Source organism: Podarcis cretensis (assembly GCF_951804945.1).
Source record: "Podarcis cretensis genome assembly, chromosome: 15".
In the NCBI taxonomy this organism is placed as follows: Eukaryota; Metazoa; Chordata; class Lepidosauria; order Squamata; family Lacertidae; genus Podarcis; species Podarcis cretensis.
This window is the reverse complement of record NC_137185.1, coordinates 3,019,962-3,040,714: the sequence shown is the minus strand read 5'-3', so window position 1 is coordinate 3,040,714 and position 20,753 is coordinate 3,019,962. Positions and strand designations below refer to the sequence as shown.

Here is a 20,753-nt window from a genome sequence, read left to right as displayed (position 1 = left end):
GAGCTGTTCTACAGTGGAACGGACTCCCTCAGGAGGTTGTGGCCTTGGAGAATTTTAAGCAGAGGTTGGGCGGCCATCTTGTCATGGATACTTTAGCTGAGATTCCTGCATTGCAGGTGATTGGAGTAGACGGCCTTTGTGGGTCCCTTTCAACTCTACAATCCTATATGTTTCAGGAAGCTGCTAATTTACACCCTCCATGCTTTTGCCAGCATGAAAAAGCTTCAGGAGGCCAGAACCTTGGTTAAGGTTGAACCACCGCCATTTTGTCCTCCTATTCAAAGAGGTTTAGATGTTGAAGCATCAGAAGCGGGCAGTGGTCCTTCTTCCCTTCAGGACAAAGTGCTAGATCACCATGTGTCCCTTCAGCCATAGCTGTCAACGTTTCCCTTTTTCTTAAGGGAAATGCCCTTATTCCAAATAGGATTTCTCGCAAGAAAAGGGAAAAGTTGACAGCTATGCCTTTAGCACATCTCTTAGCTGGCTCCATAATGACAAGAGAGGAAGGAGACCCTCACAGCAGCGCCACATGAGGGAGATTTGTGCGATTGCCTTCTCTTATACCTCCCAGAGAGTGCCAACTCTTTCCTTTCATGGCAATTAACATCACTAGCAGGGTTGTCTGAAGACTTGTAATGAGAAATTTTCTGTCTTTCTATTTTTATTTAAATTTTGAGCTGTTATGTAATGAGTGTAATTAGAAATGGAAAACATACAAAATGCAATGCTCTAAAGGTTAATTTTGAAAGCTAGGAGGCGGGAGGGAAGGAAGTCAATAGGCTCTAAAGAGCCAAAGCAGTAAAGTGGATAACAATGATGTGAATGTATAATATTAAATGGAAAATAAATAAAAATTAGATGATAGATAGATAGATAGATAGATAGATAGATAGATAGATAGATAGATGATAGATAGTTAGTTAGTTTTTGGGGTGTGAGGGATTCCAGTCTGCTATTATTTTTTGTGACTGGACAACATTCAACTTGGTAAGTCTACATTGCATGAAGAAGCACATCAACTGGTTTTGGAAAGCCAAAGAACTTTAATTTTACCTCCTGTTAACTTCAGGTCATGCTAAATAATACAAATAACAATAATTTATAATATAGCAGCGAGTAGTTGGCAATCATTTGTAATGATTTTGCACACACTTTACTCAATCATATTAATGTAACCGAAATATATTCTGAATTCCCCCAAGTCGTGCTGCAACTTTTTATCAGCTTGCGGTTTTGGAATTTGAAAGTTGAAAAATTCAACACGTCCTTTGTGAGGGAGGGAGTCCTTTACCTCTTTGGAAATGCAGGGAGCGTACCCATGAGAGGAAAAAAAACCCATAACTGACAGAAAGCAGCATTCCTCACACACACACCCATCCCTGAACTATGAGCCGGTGAATGTGAAGCCCCTGCCTTAAGAGCCCTGAGCACTGTCAAAGGCAGAACCATGGGAGCCTGACCAGACCCCTCCTGGGCGGCCATCTTGGCAAAAGATGGCAGAAGCAACAGGCAAAAGTATAACAGCTGTGGCGTATGCCTCAGAGCAGGGAGTGGGCTGAGCAATGCTGAGGAACCCCGCTCATGACACTTGGGAAAGCAGTGTGGATTGTGGACTTCCAAAAGCGAGCCCTCAGGATCCTGCCCCTCGCCCACAGGGTTAGATATGGGAGTAGTGCTTTAGCTAAGGAGTTTTCCCGCCATTTTTCTTCCTCGCCCTCATGGCAGTGCCAGAATCTCAGGCTTGAATGGTTCCCTTTAGAGAGCTGCCTTTTCTCTCCCCACAAGCCATGGAGGGCCAAGGGAACGTTTCCAAGGCTAAAGCCTCTCGAGGGCTGCTGTCAAATAAGTGCATAAACACCTATTCCCTTGGGAATTGTTTTTCATGAGGATTCAAAAGGCTGTCTCTCCCTCGCTTCCCCCCATGAGGGGTAGCTTACTTAGTTATATACACTTGATTGTAAGAAAAAAACCCTCAAAGCAGTTTACAAAAAGAAGGGAGACCCTTTGAGGTTGTTGGTTTTTTTTAAAAAAAAAAAAAACCCAACCAAATGGTGTATAGTTTTTATGAAATAAAATTAATCAGTATGTGGAGGCATCTGCAAAGGCAGCTGGTCTTTCTAAATAGCTTTAGAATGAAATAAATAAATTCATTTAATTACCTCATGAGGAGTTTTAGGGCTCCTCTAGAGGATGGATTAGAATTACCCTGCTGCATTAAACTACAAAATGGGCTTTTCCTGATTCTAGTTTCATGAGGATTCTCCCTTAGCTATTGAAAATGTATGGTGTCCTTTCTTTTCTCCTGGGTTTCAATTCATTGACTTAAGGAACCCCTGAAATACGCTCAGTAGAGTTTAGTTTTCTGCACAACACATGTAACTTGGATGTGGTTTGAACATGAGGGCAGATAAAACCTCAGGTGCTAATCTGGTTTGTTTTTCCCCCTGCCTACAGCTTGACAGTTCAGTACTAAGTAAAGTGTACAATTTAAATGTAAAACAAATTTTCTTCATTCCTTTATTTGCCAGACAGTCCCTTTGGAATTTTATTTTGAAGAAGTCTTTAATAGGATCAAGGAGACGAAGGTGCTTCTTTCTGTATTGCCCAATTTCACATACGTCAACCAACATCAGAAAATTCAGAGAAGTGCAAATTTCATAGGACAGCTGTCCTTCAACCCGTGATTGTTTCAGGAAGTGTGAATTAGGTTGTTACACAATGAAGTGAAAACAAAAATGGGGGCCAGGGGGTCAGAGAAGGTGTGGAGTCCATTTTCATTTGCAGGGTGTCGACTAAAAAACAGCCAATTCGCTCCCACAAGAGTTAGCGATGGGCACCAACCTGGATGGATTTAAATAAGGATTAGGGAAATTCATGGAGGATATCAATGGCTATGTTTTCCCTAAACTGTCAGAAGCAGGATGCGTCTGAATAAACGTTGCTGGGAATCTCAGGTGGGCAGAGTGTTTTTGCACTCATGTCCTGCTTTGGGGTTGGCCACTGTGAGAAGAAGATGCTGGACTAGATGGACCTGATCCTGCGGCCAGGTTCTTCCTCAGTTCTTAGGCTGAGACTCTTTGACAGGAGACGGAATAATCCTTCATCTAAGGCAAGACTGTCCGCACAAATCTGTAAATGACATGGAACTTGGGTCTGAGTCACGGCCTTAACGGTGGCCAGGCTGCTCCAGCTAAGCTCTTGCACTTCACAGCTTAAGGAACGTCGCTGTTAATGTGGCCCAAAGAATTCACCGCGTCCTCCTTGTGTCTTTCTCTCACTCACTGACTTCTGTCACGCAAGGGTATTTGCTCCTCCTCTGCTTCTGACGCCGCCATGTTTGTCATCCCCTGTGACACCCAGCTCCATAGACGCTTCCCTGGAACAGGAAACAGAGGAAGGGGGAAGCATCTGTCAAGCCTGCCGAGCAGGGACAAGCAAGTCCTCAAACAGATAACCTTTTGTGCCCAGGCAAATAAATGGGTTAGGAGCATAGCTGTCAACTTTTCCCTTTTCTTGCGAGGAAGCCTATTCGGAATAAGGGAATTTCCCTTTTAAAAAGGGAAACATTCACAGCTATGGTTAGGAGGGGCCACAGCTGGGCGGCAGAGCACCCGCTTCTTATGTAGAATTCAGTCCCTGGCATCATCTCCTGAAATCTTTCTGCCTGTCACTGCATGTCCGCTGATGCTTGTGGTGTAAAACTCTATGTATACTTTTGTCTGGAAGGATGGTGCCTCAAAGAGTTTGCAGTAAAAGAGAGCACATATACCTTCCCCCGAATAGCATTTTCCTCATAGTTATTTTATGGTGTTCTTTCTCTAATAATAATAATAATAATAATAATAATAATAATAATAATACACTTTTTTAAAAAGCGCACACACCAAAATGCCTGGCATCCCTTTGCCTGTTGCCAGGTGAAGTGCTGCTACTCATTTAGTAGATAATGTAGATGAAACAGTGGTCTGATTTACTATAAGGCAGTTCCGTATGCTGCTATGTCAACTCTTTGTTCAGAACCATGAGGACTAGAACCTTCTTTCATTTTAGTGGAAATACTGCAGATGTCAATCCCTGACATCTCCTGATAGAATGATCAGGAAACAGGTAGTGGTTAAGACCTCTCTCTCTGTTATATCCTGGAGGGCCACTGCTGGTCAGAATATAGATGGGTTACATGGACAGATATATCAAGTCAGACTAAAGTCAGGTTCCTATGATCAGGGAATATGGGATTGAATATATATCTCTATCTCTATCTCTTTCTCTATATATCTGCCTTGTATACTTGACTCCTATTCAGTAGCATTTGATGCTGCAAGCAAGGAACTTTGAAATTTCTTTTTTTCTGGGTCTACTAAAAAGATTTCTCAAGGGCAGAAACTCTAGTAAGTTTAGAAAAAGTGGGTATAACTTCAAGAATATTATTTTTGGGTTTTTTTAATTTACTTTTTTTTTTTTTGCCAGATGAATTCATTCAGCTGCTGAGGTGGGCAGATATGAGACTTTCCCCTGGGACCAGTTTCCTGATAGCAGCATCGCCACCAGCTGGAATGGCCCTGTGGTGCTGTCCAATGACCTCTCGTGCCACAGAGGTTTCCCTGATGGTGCATTAATGGCTCTGAAGGCAGGAAGGTAAGCAAACCTTTTGAGTAATAGAGGGATGGGGAATTTGTGGCCATCCAAATTTTGTTGGGCCACAATTTCCACCACCCCGACCACAGGACATACTAACTGTGACTAACGGGAATTGGAATTTAATAACATAAGGATGATCATAGGTTACCCATGTCTGGAGTTGGGTTTTGCTCTTTATTTACCTTTTGACACCATCTCACTGTGGTCTGAGTCTGTAGGATCCTCCTTGAGGGTTCCCAATTCTTTCTTCCAGTTATCCCAATCTACCTCTTCCACACTACAAAACACATACAAACACAAATGAACAATGAACCGCCTGAATCCCATCACTCAGCTGGGAGCAAATATACAGTCGACATATTGCTTAGCTGTGTAGCTTTTTTGGCATAATTGTTTGTTTCCCCACTCTTGACATACATAGACGGAGCTGTATCAATACGTAACAAACTACAATAGAGAATCCACCTCTTCACCATTGTGCTGCATTGCACATTAGTCCGACCATAAGGTGCCCTATGGGTTTGCAACAGTGTGGGGCATGGCTGAACTCACCGGAAAAAATATCTCTTATCTTTCTCTTCTTCAGAGCCAATAGACAGCTGGCAACCAGATCTCTTGGGCTTCTGCCAAGACCAAAGCCAGTTTTTCTCCAACTCCATAATAGCAATCGCTCTCTGTGGATGCAATAAAGGAAGAATGTACATCTCACAATTACCTTCCCACCATCTTAGATCTATAGGGGAGATCTGTCTCTTTGCTCTATACACTAATTTGACATTGGTCCATCTAGCAGTGGCTCTCTTGGGTTTCAGGAAGCAGAGATTTCCAGCCCTTGAACTGCTGTTCTGTTTATAGACTTTGTTGGCCACTTTGGAGCAGGATACTGAACTACATGGGCTTTAAATCCGATCTTGTTCCTTATGTGTGAATTCTTTGTCAGGGCTGAGCTAACAGACAGCTGTCAGAGTGGGATCAAGGGTTGGAGAGTGAGGAGCCAGGAATTTGTGTATTTATTTATTTTCAGCCATTGTATGTTGCACCCAATAGCTTTATTTTCCCAAAGCAATGAGCAATGCCCAGTGGTTTTGGACTTGCCTGCAGCTTCCAAACACCTTCACTGTGTCCAGAGAGTTTGGTGACCGTCTCGCTCATCAGGGCAATCAGCATGTTCAGAAGGAGGATGTAAGTCATGATGACATAGAAGAGAAGGAGGAGCATCACAAAGTAATTGAACTTCAGGTTCTCGTGAAACTCCAACTCCCCCATCCCAATGGTGAACTTGAACAGCTCCAGGGAAGTTTGCAGGAGCCCAGCATACTTGACTTGGTCTTTGTCATCACTGTTGACGAGGGAAGACCCATTCTGGACTGGCTGGGGAGGCTCCCCGGTAAGTATGACAAGGGCTGAAATGATAAATCAGAATATTCAAACCAAGAGGCCCTTAGAGACCTTGAAAATATCTCCAGTCCCAAAATACAGGTAGAATTCTGGCTGCTGCCACCCATTTCAGCGCTTCCTGCTGTAGAGACTCACCTGTTGAAAAGCCAAAGAGGAAAATCAAATAGACCATGAGGAAATGGAAGACGTCCCGCAGAATAGCCTGGAACACAGAGCAGGATATAAGTGAATCAAGGGACCACAGCATGGTGTAGTGGATAAGAGTATAGAAATTAAGAATGGGAAGAGACCCAGGTTCAGATCTTTGCCTTGGCATGAAATTCAAGTGGATGAACTTGGGCCTAAGAGAAAGGCCAGCCTCACAACTGAGGTGGCATGATTCCTACTAGGCCAGGAGAAGGACTGGATTGAAACCAGACTTTGCTTTGCGAAGTTGCTAGCAGTTTTTATTGGATTGGTGTTCTACCAACCTTGTGTATCATGACAATGTAGATCCCGGTCTGCTGAAAGCCTCGCATGTAATACAGCAGGTTTATCCAGCCGAGCAGGAGGGAGGAAACCATCCAAGGCACGTAATCTTCCAGCCCCGCAAGGTACATCACTGCCGAAACCAGCAAGGTCACTGACTGCAACAGCCTGTGAGAAAATATGGGGGATGCAGAGATGATCCCTGCTTAGAGGTTTCCTTTACAAATAAGGTATGCAAAATCTGTTCGATTTCTACCTTGCAGAATTCCACAAGGAAGCCAGAGGAGGCACCTTTAAGGCATAGAAGAGTCTCCTTGGCCTGCTAACACACAAAAGCTAAGCCACATGCCCCAGCTAAGCATTGTGAGTGAGAAAAGAAAAAATTGCAGCCTCTTCACTCCTCTCTCAGTCCAGAGCTAAGCCATGGATTGGAGAATGCATTACGTCCAAAGCTGGGCTTGTGATTTGCACCCCCCGCCGGACAAACCATGAGAGATGAAGCAAGAACAAACCATATTTAATGCTTGACTGCAAAAAATAAAAAACTCAAAGTGGTTTACGAAATGCAGGAAGCAATGAAATAATCAGTAAAAATGGTTGAAAACAACTATTTAAAAATTTAATTAATAAATAATAAAATTGTCCTAGGATGCACACTTCTGTAGAGAAGTGCAGATTTGGAAGGACGGCTGTACTGCAGGACTCAAGTCATATTCTTTCAAAAACTGCAAATTGTTAAATACTGAAAATATTGAAATGTCTTGAAATACGAACTGAATCCATCAAAATTATTGTACATGACAACAGGCTATGGTGGGAGAAATGGGGGGGGGGAGAGAGATTGTGTTGTGGATGTTTTTGTGAGCTTATACAAAATAAGGCAGGTATGGAAAGCAGAGCTACCCCCTATAAAATGATGGATCCATCAAGGATTCTGTGTAGATTAGCCAAAGCGTCACTTGATTCTGGGCTTCCTTTCTCCTCCGCAAACAAAACAGGGAGAACTTTTGAATTGTAAACCACATCCACCCATAATGGCCTCTTGCCCACATGCCCCCCCCCAACATACAGGAAAATCTCAATGTAGCCATCCTGAAGCAGACTTTTCAGTGACAGGCGCCTTCTCCACAGGTAAATAGTCTAAAAAGCAAATGGACAGGAACACTCTTGTCAATACAGCAGCAACAGTGAAGTGGCAAATTCAGAAGTGCAAGATCCCTTCATGATGGTCACAACTAAGTCTACACAACCTTCTCAAATTATACAATATTAATTAGTGATGCATTGCAATAATCAGAGCAGATACCCACTTGTCACCTTTCAACCAGTTGTACTATTTTCTATGTATATACACAGGCATACTGTGTATATACACCCTTTCATATTGATGGAGCAGCCCTAGGAATCTGGAGACAGGAGTCCTTCTGAGATCCTGCTGCAGAAATAGTAAGGTGTATTTGCCTCCCCCCCCCCCCCATGACCCTGAACCACTAAACTTCTGTACAACAGGTTGAACCATCTGGTGGTGGTACAAAAAGAAATCGCTGGGCAGTAAATGGGTAAGCAGCTGAGTGGGTATTTATTTACAAACTTACTCACCAGCCCCTCTAGTGTGGAGATATATATATATATATATATATATATATATATATATATATATATGAGTGTTTTAAGGGTGATTTGACCAGAAGGATCACTGTCCTTGGTATGTGCTTTCACTCATCCCTGGTTCACCTCTGGGCAATAAAATCCTGCAAAACCTAGTGACTAATCTGTGTCTCCTAAGGGAGCAGAATGTTGGAAAGATTCCAGAAAGACAAAAGGAAGGATTTGTTCACACAGCTCAGAGTTCAATTGGCCACCAATTTGGGTGGCTTTAAAAGAGGATTAGATCAATTAACGGGGGAGGGAATTATCCGTGACTACAAGTCACAATGGCTGTGTTCTCCTTCCTCTGTTGGAGGCAGTGTGCTTCTGAAATCCAGTTATTGGGAATCTCAAGTTGGCTCTTGCACTCAGGACCCAACTGCGGGGTTCCTAGTGGGGAATCTGGTTGATTAAAAAGGCTCCTCCTCCACAATGTATTAAACCATCCTAATGGTTCACCTCTTTCTATCCTCACCCCAGATTTTCAACTGATTCGACTGCAGCCTTGTGTTTCAGCACTGGGCAGGCAGCCATGAGAGACAAGGAATAACATGTATGCAACTGAGGTGTTGCATTATGAAGACATAGTTTATAAGCCAACAACAAACCAAAGCTATACATTGTGTTTGCTTGGCAGAAAAATCAGACTGTTGTGGTCAGCTCATATGTCCAAACTAGCCATAGTTAGGCTCAACAAACCATGGCTATGTGCAAACCGGGGTAGTGTATATATTTTGTTAATTCTTTTAAAATGAAATATTTGATGCTCTTCATTTCTGAAGCAGTCCTATTTTCTGCCAGCTTTCTGTAGCCAACCTAAGACATACAAAAAAACCCAAAAAATCCCAAACACATCCCAAACAGCAGCAGGAAGAGCAGGAAGAGTATGTTATACCTGAGCAAATAGGAGATACACGCCTCCAGTTAAGACAATGACCTGGCCAATGAGCCACAATATGTCTCCAGCAGCATTTGACACTGGAAAAGGAGGCTGGGATGATACAAGAAAAAAGAAAGGGGAGGTACATAAGTAACTGAGGAAGATAAAAGCAGTGACAATCAGCTGATTGTTAGGGCTTGCAAAGTGCTGCACAGGACTCTGCCGGCACTGACCAGCTGGTCAGCAGTGCTTACAAGTTCCTTTTTGACCAGATATGACTTGGACAGATCTGGCAGTTTCAGCTTCTCTCGGTTTCTCATTTATTCCAGTCTTTATTCTAGTTCTCCACATTTCTGCACCTGCTTATGATTTATTTATTTTTAATCTCATCAAAATGAATTTCATTTTTTTAAAGACATCATGAAAATTTATCCATGTGAATCTCTGCTGGCGATTTTTGCCTCAAATGCAGATTTTGGCACACCAACCGTCCCTCGTCCCTAATATAACAAACTTTTGTATGTCATCTTCCCCTGATATGTCCTTAATAATGCACACTTGTCCATCTTTTGTACACGTTGCTTGGCTGCAGAACTGCAGTGAATGATTTGGACAAGTGTAGATTTCAAAGGATGATTGCATTTCAGTTCAGAAAGTGGAAATTAGGTAGGTTTGCCTTTCAGCGCAAACTGAATTGAATCTCTCTGCCACCCTTAGCCTACATCATGTATGGGCAGGTGGGTGCGGCTTGGCCCAAAAGGGCCTTGTAGAACAAACAGGGAGCTTCCACACTTCTGCCCTAGAGAGCCACCCTCCTCCTCTCTCTGCCTCCCTCTCTGTATCCCCAAGCTCCAAAGCTGCTGTTACCTTCCCCTCCAGAGGCCGGTGATAAGCAACAGCTGAGAACACTGACATGAACAGCACATAGGAGAAAAAACTGATGTAAAATCTCATGGCAGCAAAAGAGTCCCATTTGCTTTGAAGAAGCTTGTTTATAGGTTCCAGGACCACCATCTTGTACCGCTTCTGTATGTAGGAGAAAGAAAGAAAGAAAATAATTCACTGATTCAGCCCCCACCATCCCTGGTTATTAGCCATGCTGAGGCTGCTGGCAGTTGGCACCCAAAAACATCTGGAGGACCACAGGGTACCCTAGCCCTGCTCCAAGTTGCATGAAACCACAGCTTCTTCAGCCTGCAAACAGGTTGGCTGAATAAACTGTGGTTTTGAGCAACGAAGAGGCCTATACTGGTGTGTGTGTCTTTACTTAAAGGTATTAAACTACTTATTCATCTAAAATGTTCTAAGCCATGTACAACAGTGCAAATCAGCATAAGAATGCCAAAACAATGCCATCTTAAACAGAGATAAATAAACCTACTGGTGCAGTGTTCATTCTTATAGACAGGACAGGAAAAACATGCAAATCTTTACAAGAAGTTAGTAGTGCATAATTGATTGTGCTTCAGTTATGGCACTGAGAATGGCAACAGCAGAAAATGTTGGGGCTCGCCGTTTGTGGGTCACCATCCTATGATACTCTGTAGGGCATGGTGCTATGGATAACATTTTCCAGGCTAATCCCATATTTTATATTACAGCTTTTTATGGGGAGAGGTCATCAATCAGGATAACCTATTTTGTTTTCCCAAAATAAGTATCCACAAAGGCACCAAATCAAGACTCTCTAAGGCAAGAGTAGCCTCCTGAATTAGGTTAATGGTCCATCTAGTTTCACACAGCGACCAACCAGGTGCCTATGGGAAGACCACAAAAAAATTATTATTGTGTAGACTTCTTCAAAGAATAAATCAAGAACACAAGGGGCCTGTGTAAACTTTTTTTAAAAAAAATGATGGGTGCAGAGCACTGAAAAGAAAACAAAGATGACACCAAGAAAATCTGAAGAGAGAAGCCTAGCTGTAGAGAGAACTGAAGGATCTCCCTTAGGGATTATTTTGAAGCAGACAAGTCACCTTTGTGGATCATCTCACCGGAGTATCGCTACTGTAGGCAAGAATGTCCAACACAGAGTTCTCCTCATAGCTGTCAATGGAGGTCAGGTCATAGAGAGAGATGTGGACAGGCCCGTAGGTCCATTCAGTGAATTTCCGCGAAAGGTGACGGTACTGCGGGTCTTTGATTTCGCGGTGAATAATGTTTTTGAAGATCTAGGAAGGACAGAAAAGGGGGAGGAATCTTCTTTGAGTTTTGCCTTCCAACATTTATAAATAGTTAGACAGCATCTGAGGCCCTTCTTTATGTGCTCCCTCGATGAGAGATCTGGAGGGTGACAACATGAAAATGGGCCTTTTCTTTGGTGGCTCCCCATTTGTGGAATGCTCTCCTCAGGTAGGCCTGCCTGGCACCTTCATTACACACCTTTAACCACTGAGTGAAAACATTTCTCTTCAACCAGGCCTTTGGCTGATTAAACAATCTATGGCCTTTTAAATGTGCCGGAGGGGGGGGTATTGTTTTTTCCGTCGTTATATTATGTATTTTGTGTTTTTATATTGTAAACCACCCTGTGATCTTCGCACGAATGGTGGTGTAACAACATCATCAACAACAACAGGAACAGACCAACAACTCCTCAGTGTTCTACCGGCATGTCTTCTCCAGAGTGACCTTAGGAGCCCATCCTGAGTTGCTGGCCTACCTCCTTCCACTCTGATTGGCTCCAATCAGCACAAAGGGTGGGAATACGTCTTCTCAGTGGCTAAAAGGTTCCCATTTCATGCTGATTGGGCAGCTCTGGGATACTGAAGAAGAAGACGACGACACCGGTACCCTTCTATAATGGGTATTTGACCCCCTGTGACCCCCAGACCAAAACATCTCTGCCAGTAAGGGGTGTGGCTTAGAAAGAGTTCCAAGGGCTGGAAAAAGAGCCTTGAAGAACTGCACCTGCATCCTGGGCCTGAGTCTCACTATCCCTGGGACATGATATTGAAGCTTGTGCACTGTAATGGAGTTGTGAAATCATGTATCCCCGGTACAAATCTTCTTAAGTTGTCTTCTGCAAGTTGCCCTCTCAGTTTCAGCCTCCTACCTGGAGGTTGACAAAGCCACTTCCGCCCTACAGAGAAGGTGGGGTTGCGGGCTTCACAGCCCAGCCCACATGCGATTGGGAGGATTCCCGGCTGCGTCACCCCCTGGCCAGCCAATCGGCTGGCTCTCGGGGCGTGGCCTGCCCTATTTAAGACAGGACGCGGCTGGGGATCTCTCTCTTTGCCACCTGCCAGCTGTTCCGGTTCTGGAGGTTGACAACACTGACCTATCTTATGTGGCCTGAATCTCTGCTAGCATGACATGAAGATGCTGCCTTCCAGATATTGTTGGACTTCTGTCTCCATGTAGCCAGTGTAGCCAACAGCCAAGAGAATGATGGGAACTGGAGTCCAACAACATCTTGGAAGGTCACAGGTTCCTCAGCTCAGAAATGCAGCTGATGATAAGCTCTCAACTGACTTACCTCTATCTTTCCAGTCTTGACGGCCAGGGTCAAAGGGTTCAAGCCTTTCCTGTTGATTAATTCCTCCAGTTTCTGGCATAGGTTGAGCGTAGCACTGTGCATCAGGATCTTGTTGTACATCTCAATCACCAGCTCCCTGTTCTTCTCATCCACATCATCAGCCACCATCACCAAGGCATGGAGGACTGTGTTGCCAAGGGAATCCCGCTCTGCCAGGTTGGCCTTCTGATGAGGGTTATCCAGGAGATACCTGATCACTTCTGGCTGGTTGGTGCAAGCAGCTAAGGAGAGGGGAAGCTCACCTGGAGGAGGAAGGAGATAAACGGAAGCAAAGCTGGGAGAGGAATGGCTGCTTTGGCACAAGTTACAAAAACTGAGCACCCACTTCAAGAATCTGTGACAGCAGACTTTAGGCAGAATTCATCATGCGAAAGGCTGGGCTGGATGAATCCCAAGCCAGAATTAAGATTGCCGAAAGAAATATCAACAACCTCAGATATGCAGATGACACAACCTTGATGGCAGAAAGTGAGGAGGAATTAAAGAAGCTTTTAATGAGGGTGAAAGAGGAGGGCGCAAAATATGGTCTGAAGCTCAACATCAAAAAAACGAAGATCATGGCCACTGGGCCTATCACCTCCTGGCAAATAGAAGGGGAAGAAATGGAGGCAGTGAGAGATTTTACTTCCTTGAGCTCCATGATCACTGCAGATGGTGACAGCAGTCACGAAATTAAAAGATGCCTGCTCCTTGGGAGAAAGGCGATGACAAACCTAGACAGCATCTTAAAAAGCAGAGACATCACCTTGCCAACAAAGGTCCGTATAGTTAAAGCCATGGTTTCCCAATAGTGATGTATGGAAGTGAAAGCTGGACCATAAAGAAGGCTGATGGCCGAAGAATTGATGCTTTTGAATTATGGTGCTGGAGGAGACTCTTGAGAGTCCCATGGACTGCAAGAAGATCAAACCTCTCCATTCTGAAGGAAATCAGCCCTGAGTGCTCACTGGAAGGACAGATCCTGAAGCTGAGGCTCCAATACTTTGGCCACCTCATGAGAAGAGAAGACTCCCCGGAAAAGACCCTGATGTTGGGAAAGATGGAGGGCACAAGGAGAAGGGGACGACAGAGGACGAGATGGTTGGACAGTGTTCTTGAAGCTACAAACATGAGTCTGACCAAACTGCGGGAGACAGTGGAAGACAGAAGTGCCTGGCGTGCTCTGGTCCATGGGGTCACGAAGAGTCGGACACGACTAAATGACCAAACAACAACAACAACAACCTACCAAAGTAGAAGCAAGCCCCTTTCTCCTGCTGGTGGAAGAACTTTCCACAGGCCTTGGCATGGACGTCAGCGCCGTTCTCCACCAGGAGCTTGATCAGATCTAAATTCCTCTCCTCAATGGCAATGTGGAGTGCTGTGTGGCCTAGCAGAACAAAAATGGAATGAAATAAAATCATTAAAGATGTCAAACGTAGAAAACAAGCATGTTCTCCTACGCCTGAGGTCCTTACCTTTATAGAAGCTATCCTTACAAGCTACGTTGATCAGAGGCCTTGGGTTCTTGGTCTCCTTGTCTATCTTCAACAGCAAAGGGATGGTGGGGTTTGCCCCATCTTTTAAATTCAGCAAGGCCTTCATCAAGCAGGTCTTGCCCGTTTCTCCATCTGGAAGAGAAGGGATTTCCATCCTTTGTTTGGAGAAGTGCATTTCTTTTTTCTAACAAAGACAGTGTAAAGGGCCATTCAAGTCTATCAAATGCTTTAAGAATATCCAATGAAAGGGGTGCAGGAGGTGTATCTTATAATGTCTTCTGAGAAGAGCTGGATCCTAGACTAAGGATCCTGTTCCAATATATTCTAGAGGGCGAGAGGATCCCTGAATCTTCGAAATTGTCTCAAGTTTCCATCATATTGAAACACAGCTGAACTGTGTTCCTATAGGTCAAAAGCACTAGTTGAGCAAAATGAAAATATTTAATATGCAATCTAGGAACAGAGATAAATAATTTCCTCACAAAATTGGTGCATAAAGATCAAGCAGACTTCATGCTGGGGTGCCATATAAGCAACTCCATCCATTTCAAATATTCAGGGAAGAGCCTATTTCAAAGAACATAGATGCTTTAGATTTGCATATGTATTGTGAATTGTGAATTAAGTAAGTTTGCATTTGTGAATCAAATGGAACTTCTCTGTCATTTCTCCTCTTGGCCATTATGCGCTCCCTGATCTTTTTCACCAGAAATACCAGGAATTCAAACAGGGACCTTCTGCAATCAAAGCAGATAACTGTACCTGTAACTGTGCTATGGGCCTTATGATTTCCTCTGCTACAGAGTTCCCAACCTGTGGGGTTGAAAACCCAAGCAGGTTTGAATCCTGTGTAAGGTCTAACATTCGATTGACAGTAAATGGATGGGTCAACATAGGAAATAAATTTGGATTTGTGGGTTGCCATACCAAAAATGATGGGAACCACCAATCTATAGTTTGGGAAATTGTCTTTTCTCTATGTGCTTGGACCCCCCCCCCTTAAAATACCATAGCCAACTTTTGTATGTTGTTCCCTGAGACCAAAGAGCAGGTTTGTTCAGATACTGTTCAGATACTGTTGAGCACCATTTTGAATCAGGTGTAACAGAATATACACTTCAAAACTGCACTGATTTTAACCACTTCTTTTTTTAACTTTTTTTTTTTACAATTCCAAAGAAACTCCAGATGTGAATGTTAGTTAGTTAAAAACAACAGAACTTCCCTGAGAAAATACAGTGGTACCTCAGGTTACATACGCTTCAGGTTACATACGCTTCAGGTTACAGACTCCGATAACCCAGAAATATTACCTCAGGTTAAGAACTTTGCTTCAGGATGAGAACAGAAATCGTGCTCCAGCAGCACAGCGGCAGCAGGAGGCCCCATTAGCTAAAGTGGTGCTTCAGGTTAAGAACAGTTTCAGGTTAAGAACAGACCCCCGGAACAAAGTAAGTACTTAACTGAGGTACCACTGTAATGTGATTTAGTACAGTAAATCACATTTCCCTGCTCCAAACATCACTATCTGTCCTCTGCACTCTGATGGTCCTCATCAATCTTGCGAATAGTTCTATGAAGCATGAGAAGCTTGCCTATTCTTACATCAGGGAGAAGGTTTTTTTAGCAAAAACCCTAGCTCTCAGGCTCATGCCTACCTGTGTACTCAGAGTTGGTAAGAAATTTGCCGGTTTTTCGCAAATAGTCCCCCAGTCCTTCCAGCTCCTCAGGGTTCCCCCTTACAATAGCACCAAAGAGGCGGCTCTTGTTAAAAGTGTTCTCTTTACTGTGGGGGGAAAAATCAAAATGAACAAAGACCACAATCTGCAGTGTACATTTAAAGCAGTATTGTACTACTTTAAACAGTCATGGCTTCCCCAAAGAATCCTGTCATTTGTGAAGGATGTATTATTAAGATACCCTAGTTCCCTTCACAGGGTTACATTTTCCAGAGTTTTCTTAGAAGAGGAGCTAATTGCTAAAGCTCTTGGTAGCTTTATTGTGCGTCTCATGATTCTCTTTAGCAAATGATAGTTCCCGGGATTCTTGGAGGGAATCCGTAGCTGTTAAGGTGGTGTTATAATGCTTCATAGTGCAAAGGTAACCTACATCCCTCTTTAGGCAGAATATAGTCCAGGAAGGACCATACCCCAGTGGTAGAGGCTCCTGCTCTGGATGCAGAAGGTCCCAAGTTAAATCCATGGAAACTTCTCCAAGCATAGCTGGGAGTGACCCTGAAATTCCAAAGAGCCTCTGTAGACCAGTGGTGGTGAGGCAAATGGTGGTGTCAAGAGATGAACTTCTAGGCCTTACAGACAAACGGACAAATCACTTGTTCCAGAAGGCATTCACCAAAGAGCTCTTGAGGCGTTCAAATATGAAACTGCTGATCTTCTAACAAAAATCCGTAATGTCAGCCTCCATATCGGAGCACTGGAAAGTGGCCAATGTAACACCCATTTTTTAAAAGAAATGGACCTCTGGGAATTAACACAGGGAAAATGGTGGAAAGCATGATTAAAGATAGAATGACCAAGCATATAGATGATCCAGTAGATGATTCTGAAGAAGACATAAGCAAGGCTTCCACAAAGGTAGTAAAGGTAAAGGTACCCCTGCCCGTACGGGCCAGTCTTGACAGACTCTGGGGTTGTGCGCCCATCTCACTTAAGAGGCCAGGGGCCAGCGCTGTCCGGAGACACTTCCGGGTCACGTGGCCAGCGTGACATCGCTGCTCTGGCGAGCCAGAGCCGCACACGGAAACGCCGTTTACCTTCCCGCTGGTAAGCGGTCCCTATTTATCTACTTGCACCCGGAGGTGCTTTCGAACTGCTAGGTTGGCAGGCGCTGGGACTGAGCAGCGGGAGCGCACCCCGCCGCAGGGATTCGAACCGCCGACCTTTCGATCGGCAAGCCCTAGGCGCTGAGGCTTTAACCCACAGCGCCACCTGCGTCCCTTCCACAAAGGTAAGTCCTGTCTAATTAACCTTTCAGAGCTCTTGAAGAGTGTCAACAAAGATATGGCTAGGAGCTCAGCAGCCAGCAGGACCAATAGTCAGCCATGATGGGAGTTATTGTCCACCAGCTTCCAGAGGCCCACAGATGTTTGCCATCCCTACAGTAGATGGGTTGACTCCTGAAGGCAGCTGCTTACCTCAGATTGGGAGGAATCTTAATCCTAATCTTTGGAGATGGCGGACGTTCCGTCTCATAGGAGGTTTCCATGGGTCGCGGGTCTCCTTTCCCCCCAACTGCCTTCTTCTCCCTTGCCTCCACATTGTCCAAGGTGCCATCATCTATCTCCAGTATTGGTAAGTTATGCATCACGCCACTGAAAGTGCTGGCAAGAGAATAGATCACCACAAGAAGGTTTATTTGATTTACAGCAAATAGACTGAATAGATTCTAGCTCTTGGGATTACAAAGAAAAATACATTACAAAAAAGGTCTGGCACATTCAGAGGTCCAGGAGCATGGAACTGCCCATAACAGAAGATGTATACGGAACCTTAAATACCTTAAAAACCATCTCCATCTGCACAAACTAGCCTTAAGCATTAAGATCCTCACTGTAAGCTATGAGCCTGAAACTGCCTGGTTAAAATCTGCCATTCACAAGCCAAGGGTGCTGTGAAAGTCCCCATCTCCAGTAACTTGTGCATGCTGCAATGAAATGTTGCGGTGTGTCCTTACCTCCTCACAGGAATGCTCATTTTCAGGGTTCAAGCCAGCCATTATCTCAAAGCAGGATATTCCATTGCCCACAATCCACAACCTGAGTTTTCTCTTTTTCTTTTCTAACTGATATTGAACACCCGTGGCTACTGAGAATGCTCAGTCCTTGACTGTTGGGGTGAGGGTCTTCCCCTTTTAAGTGTGTGGGGTTTTTTAATGGACTTCTACAACTCTGGGGTAAATGCAAATTAGATGCTGGGAAGTGTGATTTAGGTAGATTCACCTTTAAATCTGCACTATACATTGAAATCACAATGATGCATATAAAGTGCATTGCCTATACATTACTACACATTTAAAGCACTATGATACCAGTCTGAACAGCTGTGGTTTCCCCCAAAGAGTCCTGGGAACTACAGTTTGTTAAGGATGCCAAGAATCATTAAAGGTAAAGGTATAGGGACCCCTGACCATTAGGTCCAGTCGTGGCCGACTCTGGGGTTGTGGCGCTCATCTCGCTTTACTGGCCAAGGGAGCCGACGTACAGCTTCCGGGTCATGTGGCCAGCATGACTAAGCCGCTTCTGGTGAACCAGAGCAGCGCATGGAAACACTGTTTACCTTCCCACCAGAGCGGTACCTATTTATCTACTTGCACTTTGACGTGCTTTCGAACTGCTAGGTTGGCAGGAGCAGGGACCGAGCAACGGGAGCTCACCCCGTCGCGGGGATTCGAACCGCCGACCTTCTGATCAGCAAGTCCTAGGCTCTGTGGTTTAACCCACAGTGCCACCCGTGTTAGGAGATGCCTATTCCTCTCATAGTGCTATGATTCCCAGAATGGTTTAACAATCAATCCGTCTTCCCAGGGAACTTTGGGAATTGAAGCTCTTTGAGGAGAATAGGGGTCTCGCAACAACTCCCAGTCACTCCTAATAAACTACACTTCCCAGAATTCTTTGGGAGAAGCCATGACTGCTTAAAGTGGTCTGGTGCTACTTTAAATGTAGAGGAAGCCTAAAGGCGAACTGACTCTTGATTTCCCCCCCCCCCATTCCAAATGAGACGGATTGTTCTTTTTTTGTTTGGCAGCCCTGTGAACTGCGTAATAGCATTTTGATTCTGAAGTGCTTCGTCTTTTTGCTGAGCAATGCTTTGAGAGCCATCTGCAACGACAAGCTTCCGACACACTCAGACAGAAACTAGGAAGAGGATGCGGCTGAGGGCGTTGCCTCCTGAGATGCAGGACCTAATGGAGTTACAAGACAACGGCAGCATTCATTATCAAGAGTGCCTCATGTCACATGCCTGCTGAAAGGGTGTGAGGCTTCAGATATAATTGCAGCGAGCGGGGAAAACGAGGGGGGGCTAGGAGGCTTTTCATGTGAGCCGCACAATCTGATGTTGTGATGACCCCCGGACTTTAAAAAGAGGGTTAAAAAAATTCACCAAGGATAAGACTATCAGTGTCTACTAGTAGCCACAATGGCTATATTCTCCTTCCACTGTTGGAGACTTCTCTGAATACCAGTTCCTGGGAACTGCAAGGAGGGAGAGTTGCTGTTACACTCAAGTCCCGCTTATGGGATTCCCACTGGGGCAGCTGGTGGTCCACTGTGGGAACAGGATCCTGGCCTGATGCAACAGCTGGACTCATCTGATGTTCTTAACCTCTTTCAAGCACTCCAGGGCTCAACTGTGGAACCTGAGAGGCCAAAAAGAGCTTTTTTACAACTATGTGCCACATCATCATCACCATCATCATCACCACTGAACCGTACCTGGAGCTTTAGGAAGAAAAGAGGTACCGCATGACAGGCATAAATCTGACACATTCAGCGTAAACATGCACACACAGAGATACCGTTGCTTCACCTCTAGGCCAATTTTCCACCTGAAACTCAATGTTTTCTGTAATCTCTTTTCTAAAGAAAGGGAAAAAATCAGCCAGAAATATATGCCACTCCTGATTTCAAAGGTCACACCCTAATCTCAGACATGTGGGGGTGGGCATACGGCTTGGATTACTCCATGGCATGGGAAAGGCATTCTGCACACGCTCTGAAACACTCTCATTTTTTGCCTGAGAAGAGCCAGACTTATGCTTGGAATTTTAAAATGATCTCATAGCATGATGAGGGGTGGGTGGAAGGAGAACATTTTTCAGTCGCCACAGTCCACCTTCTGGAGACCACCTTGCAGTGGTGGGTGTGGCCCAGCGTAAAAGTAAGCAGTGCAACAGATACAAATCTTCTCTTTGCTGCATGTTTCCCACAATAGAAAAGTCAGAAGCTTTTGCATGCATATACCTCTATCCAGGCAACTAAGAGGCATTATGATAGTTCAAGGAGGGCGTGGCCTGGGGAGGCTCCTGGGGGCCACATTGAAAGACACGGGGGGCCACATTCACATCCCTGAGATTTCCCATCCCTGCCACAGACTGGGGACTTTCCCTGGATTAAATTAATCACTGCATGTTTAGTTATAGGCAAGGCTTTTTGGGGAGGGGAAAGGAGAAGGAAATAATGGTTTATAATGTACTCACTCCACAAAGAGGTTCCACCCGGTCTCAGTGCACAGGTCTCCTTTATCCTGCCGAGCAAACGATGCCCCGCAAATGCCAGCAATATTTCAAATGTCAGGCTTTTTGGATTCACAACCCCTCCGTTGTTGGGCTGCAGATGCTGATTCTTTTGTTTAAAAAGAATTAAAAGGAAAGAAAAGCAACCTTGGCTTTCCTCACTTGCACACCAGCAAAAGATCCATTTTTCCCCCGGCACAGCATTTCTTCCACCCAACCCGATGCAGAACCTGCCGCGTTCTGAAACCCCGTAGCTACTTGCAGACGGTTATGTCGGAGGCAGTCTAGAGGAAGTTGTTATTATTGACTGCCTGTTCCCATAAAGAGAATGACAATTGCATTTAGAAGACTGATGGGTGTGGGAATCGTTCCACGTTTCAGAGATGCCGGAATATTGCTAATATCTGTCTGCTTGCGTCCTGCCAAGGCGGAGAAACAGAGTCACGCAAGG

At 44.6% G+C, this 20,753-nt stretch overlaps 1 protein-coding gene across 1 annotated transcript; it reads right to left on the bottom strand.

Moving 5' to 3' along the window:
* Positions 1-1,023: 1,023 nt before the first annotated feature.
* On the bottom strand, positions 1,024-20,717 carry LOC307204129 (transient receptor potential cation channel subfamily V member 2-like). The gene is made up of 16 exons (XM_079955578.1): positions 20,267-20,717; positions 17,202-17,387; positions 15,706-15,833; positions 14,027-14,179; positions 13,798-13,938; positions 12,510-12,811; positions 11,026-11,202; positions 9,899-10,057; positions 9,047-9,142; positions 7,574-7,644; positions 6,507-6,672; positions 6,172-6,238; positions 5,730-6,041; positions 5,191-5,308; positions 4,821-4,915; positions 1,024-3,376 (listed from the first exon to the last, which is right to left on the bottom strand). The coding sequence occupies exons 2-16, from the start codon at positions 17,369-17,371 to the stop codon at positions 3,279-3,281; spliced, it is 2,253 nt and encodes a 750-aa protein (XP_079811704.1). The 5' UTR covers positions 17,372-17,387; positions 20,267-20,717; the 3' UTR covers positions 1,024-3,278.
* Between the last annotated feature and the right edge of the window lie 36 nt (positions 20,718-20,753).

Coding starts and splice junctions, on each gene's coding strand:
- LOC307204129 (XM_079955578.1), bottom strand. CDS start 17,371: ATGCATAACTTACCAATACTGGAGATAGATGATGGCACCTTGGACAAT. Junction 15,834..17,201: donor AAGATTCCTCCCAATCTGAG/GTAAGCAGCTGC, acceptor TTCCCCCCACAG/TAAAGAGAACACTTTTAACA. Junction 7,645..9,046: donor TGTATCTCCTATTTGCTCAG/GTATAACATACT, acceptor TTTGCTTTTTAG/ACTATTTACCTGTGGAGAAG.